The following is an 18,663-nucleotide window of genomic DNA, read 5'->3' on the forward strand; positions in this document are numbered from 1 at the left end:
TAAGATTACAATTCACAGCCTCCTCCCCCTCCACTCCTGACATCTGTACACCAGGCACTATATAGCCACCAGAGCTGAAATGTAATTCACACTTCTTTTCTTTCACTATTGTATTGCTTTGTACAAGTCCTCTCCTCTTTCCCCCAGTCTGGCCTTCCCTCCCATTTATAGAGGCGACAGGGTTATCAGAGTATGAGCAGTTGTTTTTTCCCCAATCCATTTTTATCTATGCTTCAGAGGATTAATTCTCCAGTCACACTTTCTACTCAGCCAATCAACTTTCCCACCCGCTGCTGGTTGTTTTTGAGGTTGGGGAGAAAAAAAAGTCAATTGGGTTTTTGTCACCTCGATCGAATGTTTCCGCCCCGCCATCCCCCTGTTCCATCTCAGCATATCTGATGAACCCATCTTCATTTTGGCTTGGTCATTTGACTACAGCGATAACTCTGTATGACTTCATTTAAAAGGCCGTTTGGAACGACTCTGTCTTGTCATTTCGTATTAGAGAAAGCGTTTGCTTGGGGTCGCTGTGCACCCATGTGTGTGCATGTGTGTGAGAGTCAGTGTGAGTGTTTTGTGAGATAGCTAAAGAAAGAAAGCGAGATGCCAGTTCAGTGATGCTTTTGCCAGCTTTTACTGATGCTGTACGGAGACAAAATTTCTATAATAACTTTGCTGGAGAAACAATCTGAAAGATACAACCAGTGAAATATTGCTTCTCAGAAAAACACGGTCGATATGGAGGAACATGGCAGCTTTATTTCAGCTTAGCACTGCTAGTCCTATCAGATTTAAATAGCAGATGAATTCCCACTCAGTTGCTACAAATGTGTTTGCCATTTATGTGTTTGTTAGTTATGCAATCAGAAGCACAATAGGCTTTCATATACAGCGGGAAGAATAAGATTTGAACAAGTCATTGAAGACTGTTTGTGTGGAAGAACGGGCCAAAATCACACCTGAGCAATGCACATGACTAGTTTCTCCATAGAGGAGGCATCTTGAAGCTGTCATCACCACCAAAGGCTTTTGTGCAAATTATTAAATAAATTTCAGTTAGTGTGTTCAATACGTTTTCCCTGTGTCATTGGATGGGTTGTTACTGACATCTGGTAAGAATTTAATGTCAACAGCACCTTTAGAAACATATTTATTTAGAAAATTGGTGACAATTCAATACTTATTTTACTCGCTGTAGGCATCAGAACTCAATGGTGCGATATCTAAAGCAAACTTCACTGCAAAAAGAAAACTAAGTACACCTGCTGGTGTGGATAACACCAACAACCAGAGCACAGTTGGAGCACAGTCTTTATTGTCGGGCCAATGAGTAACTTTAATGGAGCAGTAAGGGTTTAAGTGCTGTGTTTATGGACAAATTGACAGCAGTTGTTGAAAGCTGGAAGTGTGTTAAATTTCCAAAACAGCTTTTTACAACTGATTCTGGGGCCTTTGACACTTTCAGGCAGATAAACAATACATTTTAATGGTTTACTTTGATTTTTATGCATAAATGACAAAACCACATTACTCTCATGCACATAACAACATTTGTTTTGAGTAATCATGCTGTTCTAATATTTCGACAACTTTACACCTCCTAAATTCGTACTTCACCGGAGTGATAATTCACGTCTCTGTGATGATGAAGACAGAGTTCTTTTTTTTTTAATCAGAGTTCGCTGTGGGGTGAGATAGAGACATGTGTGGGCATTAATGCAAGTCAGTCAAAATGGCTTCAAATTTAATTCACACATCTCTGGTTTTGATAACATCTGTTCTCAAAGAAGGCTTTTTGTGAATTTAGTTCTTATGTAAAAGGCAAACACAAATTGGCTTTCTAATTAGTAATGGTTATCCATAAATGGTAAGTGAACGACAGAACCAGGCTGTTTGAAAAATGTAAATGTGAAGAAACTGAACAGAATGTTTTCACTTAATGAAATATGGAGGCGTACGGATGCTCAGTCTTTTTCTTTTTTAGCAAGGAAGCATAATTGTTATGTTTTATGAAAAGTCATTTGTTATATAATAACAGGAAAGAGTCACTGGTCTATTTTGTACAGTCTCAGATATAATAGATTCTACTGTAAAATGTAATATTTGCTGTACATGACAGACCGTGAACTACAGAGTTTGCATTTTATTTTTAGCAGCATGTTCTATGACGCCGAAAGCACGTTACACTCTTGATTAGTTTACTGACAGGATCAAAAACACTGACAGGATCAAAAAAGAAAATCTTAATGTAACCCATTGTTTTGTTGGAGCCTCAAGGCTGGTATTTTGGTCATTGTCATCTTGTTTTCTTTAAGTTTGACATTACAAAACTGAGACCTGGATCTGCCAACAACTTGTCAATCACAACATATTCATGCTCTAATAAATATCCTAAACCAAATAAACAACACACTGTATGAAATAACTTTAGGAGCTAGTGAATTATAGCATAAACTTAAGGAGTAATATTTACAGGAATCAACAGTAGGATCATTTTCTTGTTTTCATGAGGTCTCACAGCAAAAACTGAAATTAGCAGGTGATCAAGCAAGTCCGTTTGCTACCTGTTGCTTTTCTGATGAATCTTAATATTTGCAGATTATTCATAGTTTCATGACAAAGTATGTCAGCATGATCAGTGAGACATTCATTTAGTTGCTTTAAATTAACAGTGGCTCCATTTAGAATAAGCAACAAACACAGTTAGGAATTACTGAAAAATAAGGAAAGTCATTTGGATTTTCTCAATGCTTTGTCAGATAAAGCTCATTTTCACATACACTACACTTTTTTTCAGAATAACTGAAAAACTAACATTTTATGCATTCAAGTCCTTCCGAGGTGCCAGGAGGAAATGACATTGTTTCAGAAGGAGCTGTAAAAATCCCACTTCTATTAGATGATTGGCATCAGTTGTTTCATTCATGCCTCACAATCACCGTGCACGGCTTATTGTCTGCTGGAACTTTCACACTAACACAGGCGACTGTCAGAATTCGCTTCACCCTGCCAGCCTCCTTCCTGGTGGCTATATTATCAGGAGTGTTTGTAAAATGGGAACCAACTGTTCTTGTGTTGGATTCAGAGAGTTCCTTCAAAACTGAACTATTTGACAGATATGGGGGTTCAGTTATTAACAAAAACATAGTGGATGAGAGGATAGCTAGATAGAAAAGACCATTCCTCCTCCTCCTCCTCCTCCTCCTTCTTCTCCTTCTCCTCCTCCTTCTCCTCCTTCTCCTTCTTCTCCTCCTCCTCCTCCTTCTTCTCCTTCTCCTCCTCCTTCTCCTCCTTCTCCTTCTCCTCCTTCTCCTCTTAGGTAATAATGATACCCTGGTCGGTTAGGTAGAAGGATTGCCAGCAAGCGCTTATAAGTAAAGTAAAAACCTACTGATTCCTGCTGACTGTAATAGAGATCTGTGAGTCTGTGCATGTGCCTCATTTAATATAGCCGGGTTTACAGTTTGTTGAGCCCAAAGGAATATAAATCTGACACACATACGTATGAACACAGACCCTGAAATTAGAATAATAAATCCATTTATTGTACTCATAGTAACTTAAAGTTTTTGAGAAAAAAAAACAGTCAGTCTTGCTTTTTCTCCTGCATAATGCATGTTCCAGCATTCATCTTATTCCAAAGTCATTGATCATTTTACGTATTTTTTGGCCTCTCATCTGCATATACGATACTTTATCCTTTAAAAAAAAAGGAAACAACACTGATGCGTTCCCTCTACATCTTTCATGATTGATTGCACTTTAGCTGCTGACTCACTGACTGTAAAGTCTTAATTCTTTTATGGGATTTTTGTGGCGTTTGTTTGTTTTCTGTGGGGGGAGGAGGAGGGAGGGCACAGGAAAGGACTCTCCCTCCTCTGTGTGTTTCTGTTTGTTTGTGTGGGTGTGACAGCAGCAGGAGTGATGTGTAAATCGGTGATTGCGAGGCAGGATGATCTGTGACGAGATGAAACGGCGCCGTGTCGCTTTGAACATCAGTGTCAAATTCGCATGCACGTATAGCGGGATCTTCATTTCAGCCTTAAATTTGGATTATATATTAAATAAAGCCTACTTCCCTCAAAATAAACTCAAAGTGAATCTGCGGCAGCCGTCTGGTGGGTCCCCATATGACAAGACAGGCAATCTGTTTTTATGAGCTCAGGTCCCGGGGCAGAGGATTAAATTGCTTATTTGGATCCTGGGTTAAGAAAGTTTACCATAAGTACCTCTGAGGGTTATAGTAACAGGGGCAGAAAAAAGTTCTCTAAAGCTTTTTGAACACCTACTTTTAACTGAGAAGATCCAGGTTAGCTTGTGTCTCCATCTAAGAGTTTTTATGCATGTATGGTTAAGAACAAAAAGCAACTTTGTGTTTTTGGTGAGAATATGCATGGGTTTGATGACAATTAGCATCCTCTGTCGTTCATGCTCATATTTAATAGCATTATTAATCTTGTTGTCATTTCTCTTGTGTCTTCAGTTCCAGCCAGTATCTACCAAGTGTCAAATGACATTACGGTGAATGAGGGCAGTAACGTGACACTCAGTTGTTTGGCCAATGGCAGACCAGATCCTGCAATCACTTGGCGACTGCTCAACCCATCAGGTAAGAACTGTTAATCAGTACTCATTATCACATTTGAATTGTTGTTTTTTTTCTTAAGCAAACCATGAAGAAACATCTTTTTTCTTTTTGAGTGCAGAAGATTGATGTCTGTCAATTTTACTAAAGCTTAAATTTGGTGACACAACTCTGTTCTGAGACCCAGAGAGAGCAGAGGCGAGAATCCCATCACTGAAAATGGATATGGCTACAGATAGATAGATGAAAGATGAATCTCGGGTCAGGCTAAAGCATTTCAAATACTATGTTATATATGAGATATGAGCCAGTTGATGGAAGGGTAGGTGGAGAAGTGTATCAGCTAAGATACCAGCTAAGACTGAGATCAGCTGATCTGCGTCGCTTGTGGCTGAAACTGATTTTGCAGCCAATTAACTAACAATGTTGGATTTTTCTGGATCAATTTGTATGTTATGATTTGTTTCATAGCACACATTGGATCGGCAAATACTCAAAACAATAGGAAAGTCCAGAGTTTTTGGCCACAATGGCAATAGGTATATATATGGAGTGGTAAAAGTGAGGAACAATGAATGAGCTGTCATGCATGGTGGTGGCAGCATCATGCTGTGGGGCTGTTTTGCTGTGAGTGGTACTGGTTACAGTACATTGCACAACATGTTTGGAATAATGACTACATTCAAGTTCTTCAACTTTACTTTAAATCAACCGCAAGATGTTAGAAATAAGTTTTACAATAGGACAGTGATCACAAACACAAATCAAAACTGCTTTTTGGAATGGATAAAGTAGGCTAACATTAAGGTAGGCTGTGTTAGAAGATATTCACATTAATGCAGTCTCGAGAACCTTTCCTAGCCACTTTAACCCTCACTCATACCTTGCTTCAGTTGCGCTCAGTAGGTCACATGATAAAGTGGGGCAAGGTGATGATGACCAGTAATGTATCCTCACCTGCCAAGGGGAAAAATCCGACCACTAGCTGTTAATACATACCAGCTAGTTTCCACCTTTTGTTTTTAGAGCTGAAGAAGCCTCATGGAGAAGAGGTGAAATGTATTCACAAACTAAAAGAAGTCCAATTGCCTTCTTTTTTCAAGCTTTTAACCCGAACATTGGGCTACCAGACTGTTTTCCCAAAGCCCCAACCATTTCAAATAAACTCTACCAATTCTGCCAAGAAAAGTGGTCAAATATCCAGCCAGGATTATTCAAGAAGCTTATATACCTTAATAAATGCATGTAAATTTAACTTTCAAATAATCCCTATATTAGCTTTTTGCATATAGTTGTCAAGCTGGTGTTTATGAATGCCATTGAAGTGTACAGGGGACCTGGGTTGTGTTGCATCGCTCCATACATGTGCATCCCTCAGATATTGGCGACATTGTTGCTTTGGGATTTAATCCAGTTTCAGAGAAAAGATAAATGTCTCGAACTGCTGATAAGCTTGTAGTTTGATGGATGAAGATGCTCGAGTTGACAACATCCCGGTTTGATCGCAGCCTTGCTCTGATTTAAAGTCTTTCTATTTATGTGTCTTTATCAATTACTGCATCGGTTTGTCAGCACTCCAGACAGCTCTCATCAAATACATCTGTTTCCTGCTCCTGGAAGCAGAACAAATCAGAAGTTTCTTTTTCTTTTCTCTGTTTTCATTAAAGAAGAGTGATTTTTTTTACCCCCCACCTAATTCTGCAAGTCGTATGGATCCGACTGGCTGCTTTAATGAAAACTGAAAGCACCCTCCTATTTTCTGTCTGCAAAGCTGAAGGGGATCCCACAAAGTTCAGAGTTACTGCAGGTAAAGTTCCTTTGTAAGTGTGAACAGCTTTTGTTTCAAGGAAATTGATGGAAATGTGGAAGAGGAGGGAAAAAGCAATGTTCAATCGTAGATGTCTCACTCTGCAATATACCTGATCTTCATAAGTACGCCTCTGCAAGTTGTGTATAGTTCAGTAAGGAAGGTTCACTTTTTATTATCTAATTTCTCTGTGATTTACTGAGGATACAGGAGGTAGGCACATTCGGTAAGTCTTTGTTATTCACTGGAACACTGTGATAGAAGGAAAATCCTGTTGGTGTCCCGGCTGTATTAGTTACTAGTCTACACATGCACCTGTGGTTCCACACCATTTTAAACATAGGAAATTTTGATGTTATTGTTGTTTCGGTGTGCTGCCTCTTTCTTTCCAGAATTCATAAGTCTGACCCAGTTCAAGAGCATATGAGGCACTGCTGGGCAAGATAATGATGGCAGCCTGTAGTGTGACTGCTTTACGCCTTTGCCTGCTAAGGTGACAACGCCACTTCCCACACCTAGCGATGCTCTCAATTATTTTCTGAGGCCACAGATGTTCATGAGACCCAAAATTCCAGTCCAAGTACAGGCCCAAATCTTTTACTCTGAGCCTTCACTCAGTGTTAAATATTCAGTGTAAAGAGTAAGCTTAAGTCCATAATAGTATGGCCACATTTACCGTAATGAGCATTTCTATTTAACATACTTTAAAACAACATCGTTAATCTTCACTGTAAACCACAGCAGAAGGTTACATCTGTGTCAATAAGTGGAAAAACAAGATGTGTTCAATCTGAGATATATGCATGTTCAACAACAAGGTTACTACAAGCCTTTACTGCTCATTACACTTAACTGACTCTGATGATTTGTTAGGTATCGTGGTCATTCACGCCATACGTTCACCCTAACACAAATCAGTGTTATAAAGGAACAGAGGAGGAATATTCATAATGTATTTATTACTTGTCAAGTAAACTCTTAAAACGTTAAAGATAACTTTTACATTTCGTGACTCTTCTGCAACCTCGAGTGTGACTCACGGATTCTACTGCCAAAGTCTGGCTGAAGCTCATTATTGCATAACCACATGAATATTCATATTCCCACTGATGACTCTTTGTGTGCATGTTGCTGTCCATAAATGTGTGAAAATTTATTGGCATCCATACACACACATACAAACAGAAGATAAGCTCGGCACAGACACGTTCCTTAGGCTTCTGTCTTTTTAAGGCCCTTCTTTGATCGTGATCGTGCGCATTCATGTATTTCCAAAGTCTGATCACCGTCCAAACCCTAAACTTCCAAATTCGATGTATTTGGAAGAACTGTCAGGAACCCAAACTAAACATGACAGAATAAAGGAAAGATCGATGGCAGACATAAATGTACATTTGACAGACTTTCTTGTCTTACCAAGTCAAAAGTCTCTCCAGAACTAAGTAACTAAGTATTTAAATTATTTACATTGATGAAACAGTCCACACTTTGTATGGCTTGGAAACACGTACAGAAAATTCCTGTACCGTGGGCTGTAATATACCAACCACCAATCGAATTAATCCGTGAAGTTAGTATTTTTAAAAGCTTCCAACCAAAAAGAAATAATAATAATTGAAGTGACTGTTAACCTGCTTGTAACCTAACAATGACAATTAATACAGACAGCACAACGTTCTACTTTAAATCAAACTGACCAAACCATAAAAACCAACAAGCCAAACGGAGTATAACAACCCAAGAAGTCAATAAAAATCAGACAGTGAGCCAGCTCTGGAATACAGCATTGTAAAGTTTTGTCTGTAAAACTTCTTTTCTCGAGGGCTCGCAGATAAAACCTGAAGCAATTTCATAGAAACAAATAAGTCGAGTGACAAATGATGCCTCGAATGCCATAGCTGAGCATTTTCAACCAACTGTCCGGGTTGATATCCCAACCTAGGATTTGTTTATAGGATAGTTAATAGCAGGGTTTCTCAGGCTGTCCACACTGATTATGGCTGTCATCTGTTTCCACGGAGACATCCAGTCTTAAAGTCAGCATTTCACAGTCTTTTGTCTGTCATTGTTGCTTCTTTCACTGGTTTTCATGAAGCTAATTTGATCAGAACTGACACATTTCATGCACGGTGGATCATTTTTTCCCTTCTGTTTATCTCTCAATTCACCTTGCATGCAATTTTTGTTTTATCGCTGAGAAAGAACGCAGGCACGTTGTTGCACATCATTCTGAGGCCATATAATGTAGTGCTTGGGCAAGTGTGGCAAAGACTTTTAGACCTGCTTTGTTAAGAGTAAAGAGGACCATGCTGCAACTCGGTAAGATTTTTAGCATGATTTGAGATGATAGTGAGGCAAAAGATACTACATTATGAGTATAAATGTGGAATAGAGGCATCTCATTAAAATAAATGACAATTGATGAAATCAGCATGGTAGCGTGGTGGTTAGCACTGTTGCATCAGGTCCTGCGTTCATATCCACTGACTTGGGGGTTATCTTTCTGTGTGGTGTTTGGAAGGAAGCCAGTGTGCCTGGAGATAATGCATGCGAGCAGAGAACATGCAAAGACGATTGCCAGTTTTAAATTAGTTGTAGGTGTGAGTGGTTGTGTGTCTCCTTGTGTTAGTCCTGGCAACCTGTAAATGGTCTACCTTGCTTTTTCCCCCCACGGCAGTGTATCCAAGCTGCTGCTGATAGGCTTCCTCAGCCGGACAAGTTAAAGAAGATGGATGCACCAAAACAGCTGAAAGTAAAAGCCAGTTTTAACAGTATTTACAGCAGATTATCTATACTGAGTGTAGCGTATGCATGCATATATGTTTGTAAGTACGTTATATCTTCCTTAACGAGTGGGCCAGTCTGAATGAAACACTGCACAAATGTCATCCCACATGCAGCAATTATTAACATCCATATGATCTTTTTTTAAGATTTCTTATTCATTAAAATAATTTTTATTTCATTATTTTGTTCATGTCATCATCCTCCTGCAAATGCGATGTTATGTTCTCTGTTTGTGTTTGTTGCCCGTGTGTAACTGTACTTTTATGTGCACACAGACTTCTGTTCCAGCGACCGCTAAATGTAAAATGAAGAATTAGAAATAAAGTCCTTAAATATCACAGACATATGGCTTAACTGATGACAATTCATTCGGGTAAAGCTAAAAAAAAATGTAACGACCATCTTGACTGCATGAACCCATGTGTTAAGAAACTGCGATAACAAAACGTTTCACTTTAACATGGAGAGACTGTCACTTTGTACTTAAACCTTTCCAGTCATTAACCACTGATTAATTTGTCATCAGACATTTGCGATCATTTTTGGAAGGAACTGGTATATGATGTGAAGATGATAATGCTGATAGTGGTGTCAACATAAACTAGGCTGCTATGAGCTGTTAGAAATGACATATTTTGCCACATCATTTGGGCGTTTTGGGCTTTTACTTCAACACTGTTATCTGAGCTTTAAAGTCCTCTGGCACATCTCCTTAACTCTGATAAGAGTCTGTCTTTGGTAAATCAATGGCACTAATGGGTTTAGCTGGATTTTCCTTATCACTGCTATTCATCATTTTCTACTTTCACTGCACTTTGTGCATTGCATTTGAAAAATGTGGACTGCTGTGGGATCTGTTCATTTTTTTTCCTCGTTTTTTATGATTGCCAGACTCCACAGGACAACTTAATTTAACACATATACATCAGGCGTCTCGTTAAATAAGTCCCTTTGACCACAGCCATGAAAGGGAGACTGAAGACCTGAGAAAGGACAGGGTAGGTTCTCCACTGTGGTCCACAGGTTCAGTGTAACTTTAAGTTTAGCTGCTTGATACAGGGCCATGCTGACTGTACCACACTATCCTATCATTCTTGTTCTTTTTATCAATATACTTTCTGTTCAGCCCTTGCGAGGGCTCTGCTGTAAATATGGGCTGAATAACTCATTGCTTGAACTGAATGTGCAGAGGGGAAGGTATATTCATCGCAGTGGAAGGATTGAAAAGAGGGTGAGGAGAAGCAAAACATGAGTGCGTGAGGGAGGCTGAAAGCACGTGTGTGACACAGAGCAGTTGTTCAGTGCCTACAATCTTCCTCTGACATGCATCTGCTGAGATCTGCAGACACAATGGGATAAATCTCTGTAGCTGGCTGGCTCCTAACTTGGGCCCACTACTGGTTTTGTTTTGAGGCTTTTTTTTTTTTTAAATCTCCTCGTAGGCTAGAGTTCCTGGGTGGTGGAGGGCTGGAAGGCATCGAGCACGATGGGGAGCTACTGGTCAAGCAAGGAAACTTTCAGAGCACCAAAACAGAAGTCAGACAAGTATGAAAAATACATGCCCTCTGGCTCACTCTCGCTTTCCATGACACGAAGGATCCATGCAGAGCTGTAAAGAAGGAGGAAGTGGTGAAAGTTATGCTATCCTTAGGGAAGGAAGGAAACAAAGAAAAAATGAAAAAGGGAGCAAGGCAGGATATAGTGAGAGCTCGAAAAGAAGGACAGAATACTGCTTTAATATTTAATAGAGGTGCCATCATTCTTATCATCAGTTATAGCAACTCCAGTTGTTAATTAATGTTCAGTTATGCAATCAGGATCCTCTCAGCTCTGTGGTGTAATAGAGTTTACCAGTTACCCAGCACCGTTGAGAGACTAACCGCAGTGAACCTCCGGTCCGCACAAGCAAAGACGAGCAGGCTGCAGTGAGAACAGTAAGACAACAATGATTAAAATTCAGGTCATAAAGAAGCATCGACTTATTAACTGTACTGCACATTGGCAGCTGAGTGGAAAAGGGGCCACTAAGAGCCTCCTGTAAGCAAAATATCAACACTTTAAGTCCCTCGATGCCTATTCCCTGTCCATCAGCAGTCGTGTTTACTGTCATTGTGTCCTTCAGCAACACCCTGAACTCTTAAGGCGTCCTGGATAATAGCATCGGCTAACTGTAAATTGGTAAGCTATGAATCTACCCCAACAGTTTCATTGCAACAAAGACATCTGTCCAAATGAATTGATTTGGACCACAGCCCACGTTCCTTGGCTATATGATCCCCTGAATATTGAAGTCATAACCCTTTTATAACAGCGTTTGGCAGGGCAGCCTTTCAGAGATTTGATGCTGAGTGCCCTTGACACCCTTCGTACATCAGCCAGAGCGCTGTCGGCCGTGCTCCAAGACCAGGCTCGGGGAAGTCTCCCCAGGACTGTCACCTTTTCTCGAAAGCTCTCTCTCCCCGTTTCTTCTCTGCGACTCTTTGTCTATCCATCTTGAGCCGTTGTGCCGTCCTCCTCTCCTTCATTTTCACTCTCACTGCCTCCTCCACTTTCCATCATCCTCCAATCTCATCCTTTTGGCAGAAGTGTGACAGTCACTTCAGTTGTCCTTCCTGCTCCTCAATTCACAGTCTGGGGAAAAACGTGGCGTTAGCGAGCACAGCAGAACCTGCTCGTGCACAGCATCTCTGCACTCCAGGGGGAGTGGAGCAAGCAAGAGTGCAGATACATAGATGCCTCAGTAGTCTGACTTCCGTGTCGTAGGAGTGGGTGTGCAGATTAGTCGGGAGACACACACACGTATCATTGTGTGCCAAGCTGTCAGTAACAGAGTGTAGCTGACAAGCCAGCTGATTGTAAGAGTGAAGTGTAAGGTGGTGACAGGTTCTTGTCAGAGCAACCTGGGTCAAAGCTTCCACTCCACATCTCCAGCTGTGTTCAACACTGCGTGTGTGTGCGTGTGTGTGCGTGTGTGTGTGTGTGTGTGTGTGTGTGTGTGTGTGTGTGTGTGTGTGTGTGCGTGCGTGCGTGTGTGTGTGTGTGTGTGTGTGCGTGCGTGCGTGTGCGTGTGTGTGCAATCAATGGAACGCCAGCCCCTTTGGGAAGCAAGGAGAAGACAGCTGCTCATCTGTCTCGCAGCAGGTCTCAGATCTGCTGACTGTCACTGTTCACTTGTTTGTTTACAGTCAGCGCCATCAGCAGCTGTTCTGAAATCAGTCTGATGCCACATGCTATACAGGACATTATGAGCACAGCTTGCCCTGTGTCTGCCTAGCCTCATTAGGTGTAGACACCGCTGGGTGGGCTGAACACTAGAGCTCAGACTTGTTTAAAGTCACGACTGTGTTGAAACTGCACTTTTTGTCGAAGCCATAACCTTTTATCAGGTTTGAATCCCTGCTGAAGAAACAGAAGCAAGAAGAACAAGAAATGGGTTAGGTAATGCAGGTCGAGTACAAACTACTGACAAACATTAGGAAAATCTAATTAAACTGAGCAGAGGAACAAAACAAATCCTGACATGGCAGTAAATGGTTTGATGAGCAGAAAAAAAAAGGATGGGATTCTTATACTATGATATATGCAGTAAGCAGCACTCAGTGTCATGGCCACCTGTGGGAGATTTAACCATTTTATGTGATAGCAAAGGCTAAATGATGTTCCCGAAGCTCTTAATAACATTTAAGCATTTACCTTTATAATAGGCGTATCATGATATGATTTATGTTCTTCACAACAGTAGTGCAAGTTTTTCCTTCTGGAAAAAAGAATATGTCTGGATCTAAATTTACATAGAACAGGCACAGCTGTACTGTAATGATGGGTCGTTCGCGAACGAAATGGCTCTTAGAGCCGACTCTTTGAAGTGAACGACGTGAGCCGGCTCCTTATTGGGAGCCGTGAGGGGTTTTTTTTCTTTCTCTCACCCTTTTTTCCGCTAAACTCTGCACGCGTGGCCTGTACTTTGCGCTGGGCAGAGGGGGGAGGGGCGTTAGTTACACTCGCAGTAGCACAGGAACAGAGCCAGAGAGAAAAAGAGCAAGGGACAACAAGGTATAGTAATCATCCACTACAGGGAGTGCAGAATTATTAGGCAAGTTGTATTTTTGAGGAATAATTTTATTATTGAACAACAACCATGTTCTCAATGAACCCAAAAAACTCATTAATATCAAAGCTGAATGTTTTTGGAAGTAGTTTTTAGTTTGTTTTTAGTTTTAGCTATTTTAGGGGGATATCTGTGTGTGCAGGTGACTATTACTGTGCATAATTATTAGGCAACTCAACAAAAAACAAATATATACCCATTTCAATGATTTATTTTTACCAGTGAAACCAATATAACATCTCCACATTCACAAATATACATTTCTGACATTCAAAAACAAAACAAAAACAAATCAGCGACCAATATAGCCACCTTTCTTTGCAAGGACACTCAAAAGCCTGCCCTCCATGGATTCTGTCAGTGTTTTGATCTGTTCACCATCAACATTGCGTGCAGCAGCAACCACAGCCTCCCAGACACTGTTCAGAGAGGTGTACTGTTTTCCCTCCTTGTAAATCTCACATTTGCTGATGGACCACAGGTTCTCAATGGGGTTCAGATCAGGTGAACAAGGAGGCCATGTCATTAGTTTTTCTTCTTTTATACCCTTTCTTGCCAGCCACGCTGTGGAGTACTTGGACGCGTGTGATGGAGCATTGTCCTGCATGAAAATCATGTTTTTCTTGAAGGATGCAGACTTCTTCCTGTACCACTGCTTGAAGAAGGTGTCTTCCAGAAACAGTAGGACTGGGAGTTGAGCTTGACTCCATCCTCAACCCGAAAAGGCCCCACAAGCTCATCTTTGATGATACCAGCCCAAACCAGTACTCCACCTCCACCTTGCTGGCGTCTGAGTCGGACTGGAGCTCTCTGCCCTTTACCAATCCAGCCACGGGCCCATCCATCTGGCCCATCAAGACTCACTCTCATTTCATCAGTCCATAAAACCTTAGAAAAATCAGTCTTGAGATATTTCTTGGCCCAGTCTTGACGTTTCAGCTTGTGTGTCTTGTTCAGTGGTGGTCGTCTTTCAGCCTTTCTTACCTTGGCCATGTCTCTGAGTATTGCACACCTTGTGCTTTTGGGCACTCCAGTGATGTTGCAGCTCTGAAATATGGCCAAACTGGTGGCAAGTGGCATCTTGGCAGCTGCACGCTTGACTTTTCTCAGTTCATGGGCAGTTATTTGGCGCCTTGGTTTTTCCACACGCTTCTTGCGACCCTGTTGACTATTTTGAATGAAACGCTTGATTGTTCGATGATCACGCTTCAGAAGCTTTGCAATTTTGAGACTGCTGCATCCCTCTGCAAGATATCTCACTATTTTTGACTTTTCTGAGCCCGTCAAGTCCTTCTTTTGACCCATTTTGCCAAAGGAAAGGAAGTTGCCTAATAATTATGCACACCTGATATAGGGTGTTGATGTCATTAGACCACACCCCTTCTCATTACAGAGATGCACATCACCTAATATGCTTAATTGGTAGTAGGCTTTCGAGCCTATACAGCTTGGAGTAAGACAACATGCATTAAGAGGATGATGTGGACAAAATACTTATTTGCCTAATAATTCTGCACTCCCTGTATTTTCAGTTGCAGATGATAAAGGATTCAGAAATCATGCAGGCCCATATGACAGAGAATGTGCATCTTCTTTTTCTTTTAATATTTTAATTTATATTTAATTGTGTTGTGGTTTGCAGTGTTTTGTGTTGTTTCACGTTAAATTTGTTTAAAAGGAAAAAGCTGAAAATTTAAATAGTTAAAAGTTTAAAATGTAAATAGTTGTTTTTTGTATTATATGATTTATTTATTACATTTTATGTGGAGTGAATAAATAAAGTATATTTATGGTGGCCCTTAGAGACAAAACACGTACAAACTCCAAAACGCCTAAAAACTCAGACGAACGTACAAACTCAGAATCACGTACAAAAGACAACAGAAGTGCTCCAGGATGCTAGGGCGCAGTGTTGAGCTTTTGTTACCTAGTGGCTACACAAGCCAGCAAGTACCGGATTTGGTGTGTGGTAATAACAGGTAAATGAACTTTTTTTTTAAATTATTTGAATAAATATGAGTGCTTGTCTATAAATACACAAACAATACACACATGCTTTCAATTGTGTAATTTAAGTGATCTGGGTAGCTCTGTTTTGGAAGTTCAGTTAACGCTAGAAATGTGTTTTGGAGTTTGTACGTGCTTTTTGGAGTTTGTATATGCTTTAGAGTTTGTACGTGCTTTGTCTCTAGGGGCCACATATAAACATATATAAATAAAACCACTTTTTTTACATTAGTAATTCCTTTTCTGCATAATTTTATATTATTGTTAATGATAAATTAATTAAAGCAACAAAACAACCTGAAGAGCCGGTTCGGAGCCGAAAGAGCCGGCTCTTTTTAGTGAGCCGAGCCGAAAGAGCCGGATCTCTAAAAAGAGCCGGAAATCCCATCACTACTGTACTGAATTTCCACTTGAACATCAGCATGGCTAAAGATAGTTTTTATCTTTCACGTTTTTCATCTGTGTGTGGGAAGCGAAGCCTTGCTTCAGTAGGACATTGTGTTAATAAGTATTATTGCAAAAATTAAATTGCAATAACTTTGTTGTTGGATTGTTAATGAGGATAAAGTCACAGTGCTTTAAAAGTGTTTTCATACCTTTCCCGCTTTTTAATGAATGTTCTTGTAATAAGCATCAGTTAATGAGTAAAGAGGCACTAATGAGCCCTTATAAGAGCCTTAATAACATATGTTTGGTTAGAAAAACTAGACTAATTATGACTGACAGACAGATAGACAGAATACTAGCTGGTGATTACTTCATAATATCATTACTTCATGTAAATAACTTTGCATAATACTCAAAGACTACAAAAACCATTCCAGCTTGTACAAATAACATATAACAAAATGCCCCCTAAAAACAAGTTCATGAGGGAACTAACTCTGTAATGACAAATCATATCCTCACGTAGGTGGTACAGAAATATGTTCAGTGCTACAAAATCGCAGGACCACTACATCATGTTTCATATTGTTAAAGACGGCTGCTACTGGATATTCCCCATTAAACCAGCAGATCGCACTTATTTTCTGTTTCAGTTTTATCTGCGTACGCGAAACCAGGTGGGCAGAGACACTCTGACCTTGCTCTCCCCGCTCTCCCTGTGTAACACAAAGCCTCTCTTTCCCATGGCAAATGCAAGCCTATTGAATCAATCCAGACAGTAATAAGAAGCCCTCCCACAACAATAGGCTAGATCCGTTTATCAGCTGTGTTTAAGAAAAGCCAGACAACCCAACTCTCCTTCATGGGAATTCAATCACTTAAACCCTATTCTGCTTTATCAACAATTAATCTCCTTCTAAAGCCTCACACTTGAATGGGACAAGACAGCAAACAGCATAGAGTGTTATACGGTGTGATGCCACACTGAGAGCAACCCCAGCACTCCCTCAAACAAACAAGAAGAAGGAAAATGGGACAGAGAGAGGAACAACAACGTTCAGAAAAACAGACGGCAGCATCGCTTCGCTGTGCGTGTCATTTCTTCGGCTCAAGAAGCAGCAAATAAACAGCCGTCTTGTTTTTGGCTCCAACTCCTGTGTTATTTCTGCACTGCCAGCAGCAGTGGTGGCAAACGGCTGTGAACAGAAGTGGAAGTTCTCCTTTTGTCCTCGGACTGCCGATGAGCTATCGCTCATGTACCGTAGGGCTTCTTGCTGCCAAGAACAATAGGACATTAGAATTCAGCTGACAAAGCACAGCACATTAATACAAGAAGTCACTCAAAGACTCAATATATATATCTATATTTATAGAGAGAGAGAAAGAGAGAGAGAGACATTGGAGCGTTCGCTTAAAAAAAATAATAATAATTTTTATGCTGTAGGAAAAGCGTAAGATCTTCATTGACATTAAAGGGCGCCCATGCTGTCGCGCTCGTGCAGACAAAAGAAAATAAATGTCGCGGGGTCTTTTATGCTACTTGACTCTGAAGTTTCTCAAATCAGCTGTTTAACATAAATTAGCATTTGCAAAATAAATGTAATGTTTCGCGCCGTGGCGAAGCGACGCCGATGAATGATGCATGAGGACATGCAAATGAGCGCAATCCAGCAGAAGTTTGCTCGCTGCTGTGCGATTCACATCCCTCGTCCACATCCTCCTCACTACCCCACTGCCAGTCTCCTTCTTCCCCTGCTTCCTCTCCCATCCCTTACTTGAAAAGGTAGGGCGGGGGGGTGCGCAATGTTTTCCGGTTGTGTCCATCCCTAAGCAGTCCCTCACCCCTGCAAAGTGCTTTAATTGATATGGAAAACCTCAAGTTGTTCGTGCAAACTTAAAATTGCCAGCACAATGCAAATCAGTATCCGGCATGCATTTGCTGAAGTGCACTTATTCCAAGCTGCTCAACTCGTCCCAACTTGCTCCCAGAAAGCCCGCTGTTGCATGTCCCAGAAGCCGCAGGGGCTCTCGACAGTAAAATGTGGGTAATTATGTGCATTGTCTTTTCAGAATGGCTGCATCGCAAATTAGAGAATGGGAGAAAAACAATTTGAGCTCAGTGTCCGAGAAGTAGTTAAATACGAGCTTAAAGACCAGCTTTCAATTTTGTTATTAAAGAAATCAGTAACTGATCTGCATTCAGCTGATGCGCTCAGCTATGAGCACATACACTGAATGCTTTACACACCTGGGACACGGGCATATTCTTCACTTTCCAGTCGAGTTTTCCACCAAATTTCACATGCTTTAAAACGATGACGGCAGGGGAGACGAGCTGGCTCGGGTGCTCCATTTAGGGCATCACTTCTCAACTGCGGGCAGCTGTAATGCAGCTTACTGTATAACTTAATCATTCGCAGATGCTTCCTGTAATTCTCCATCATTTCACGCTTTCCATTTACAGTATCCTGTTCTTTTCGTGCATCTTTGAGGGGGGTTACGTCCGCTGCAGTCCAAATTCACACGGCAGAGGTATTACTTTCCAATTCCTCCCTGAAACAGTGCTTATCAAAGAAGCGGTTTCCAGTCACCAAGCACATCAGCAAAGGTAATTTAATTTTAGGTTTAGAATTTAGCCGTCATGGTATAGAATTCCCTTTGATCAGGAAATAGTTTCTCCCTAAGAGCAGCAGTAGCTCCTAAAATCCAATATGTCTTAATAAGAAGAAGAAAACAGGAACAAATCATGACACTTAGCATTTTCACTGGAAAAATAATAGCTGCTTCCCAGTGTTGTTCATTGATCTGTTGTGCATATAGAGAACAATCCACCACCTATTCCCTCCGTGTTTCTCATCGAGCATTCTATTGTTAGAGCAGCTCAAGGCTACTGGCGCACCAAATGCCCCCACTCCAAGTGCACCGGGAAAAAAGTTTGAAAGAAACACTCTCACTAAGGAAATGTAATCAATAGACTTGCAG

At 40.8% G+C, this 18,663-nt stretch overlaps 1 protein-coding gene across 6 annotated transcripts in view; it reads left to right on the forward strand.

The window, feature by feature from the left end:
• Positions 1–18,663, forward strand: part of lsamp (limbic system associated membrane protein) — a 741,226-nt gene that overhangs the window by 696,093 nt on the left and 26,470 nt on the right. For all 6 annotated transcript variants that reach the window (XM_084951574.1, XM_084951573.1, XM_084951576.1 and 3 more), the window contains one exon: positions 4,484–4,609. In XM_084951574.1, the coding sequence (XP_084807700.1) occupies positions 4,484–4,609 (126 nt within the window). The remainder of the gene's footprint in view (positions 1–4,483; positions 4,610–18,663) is intronic.

Source organism: Perissodus microlepis, chromosome 14 (assembly GCF_051167445.1).
Source record: "Perissodus microlepis isolate ML-2025 ecotype Zambia chromosome 14, ASM5116744v1, whole genome shotgun sequence".
Taxonomy (NCBI): Eukaryota; Metazoa; Chordata; class Actinopteri; order Cichliformes; family Cichlidae; genus Perissodus; species Perissodus microlepis.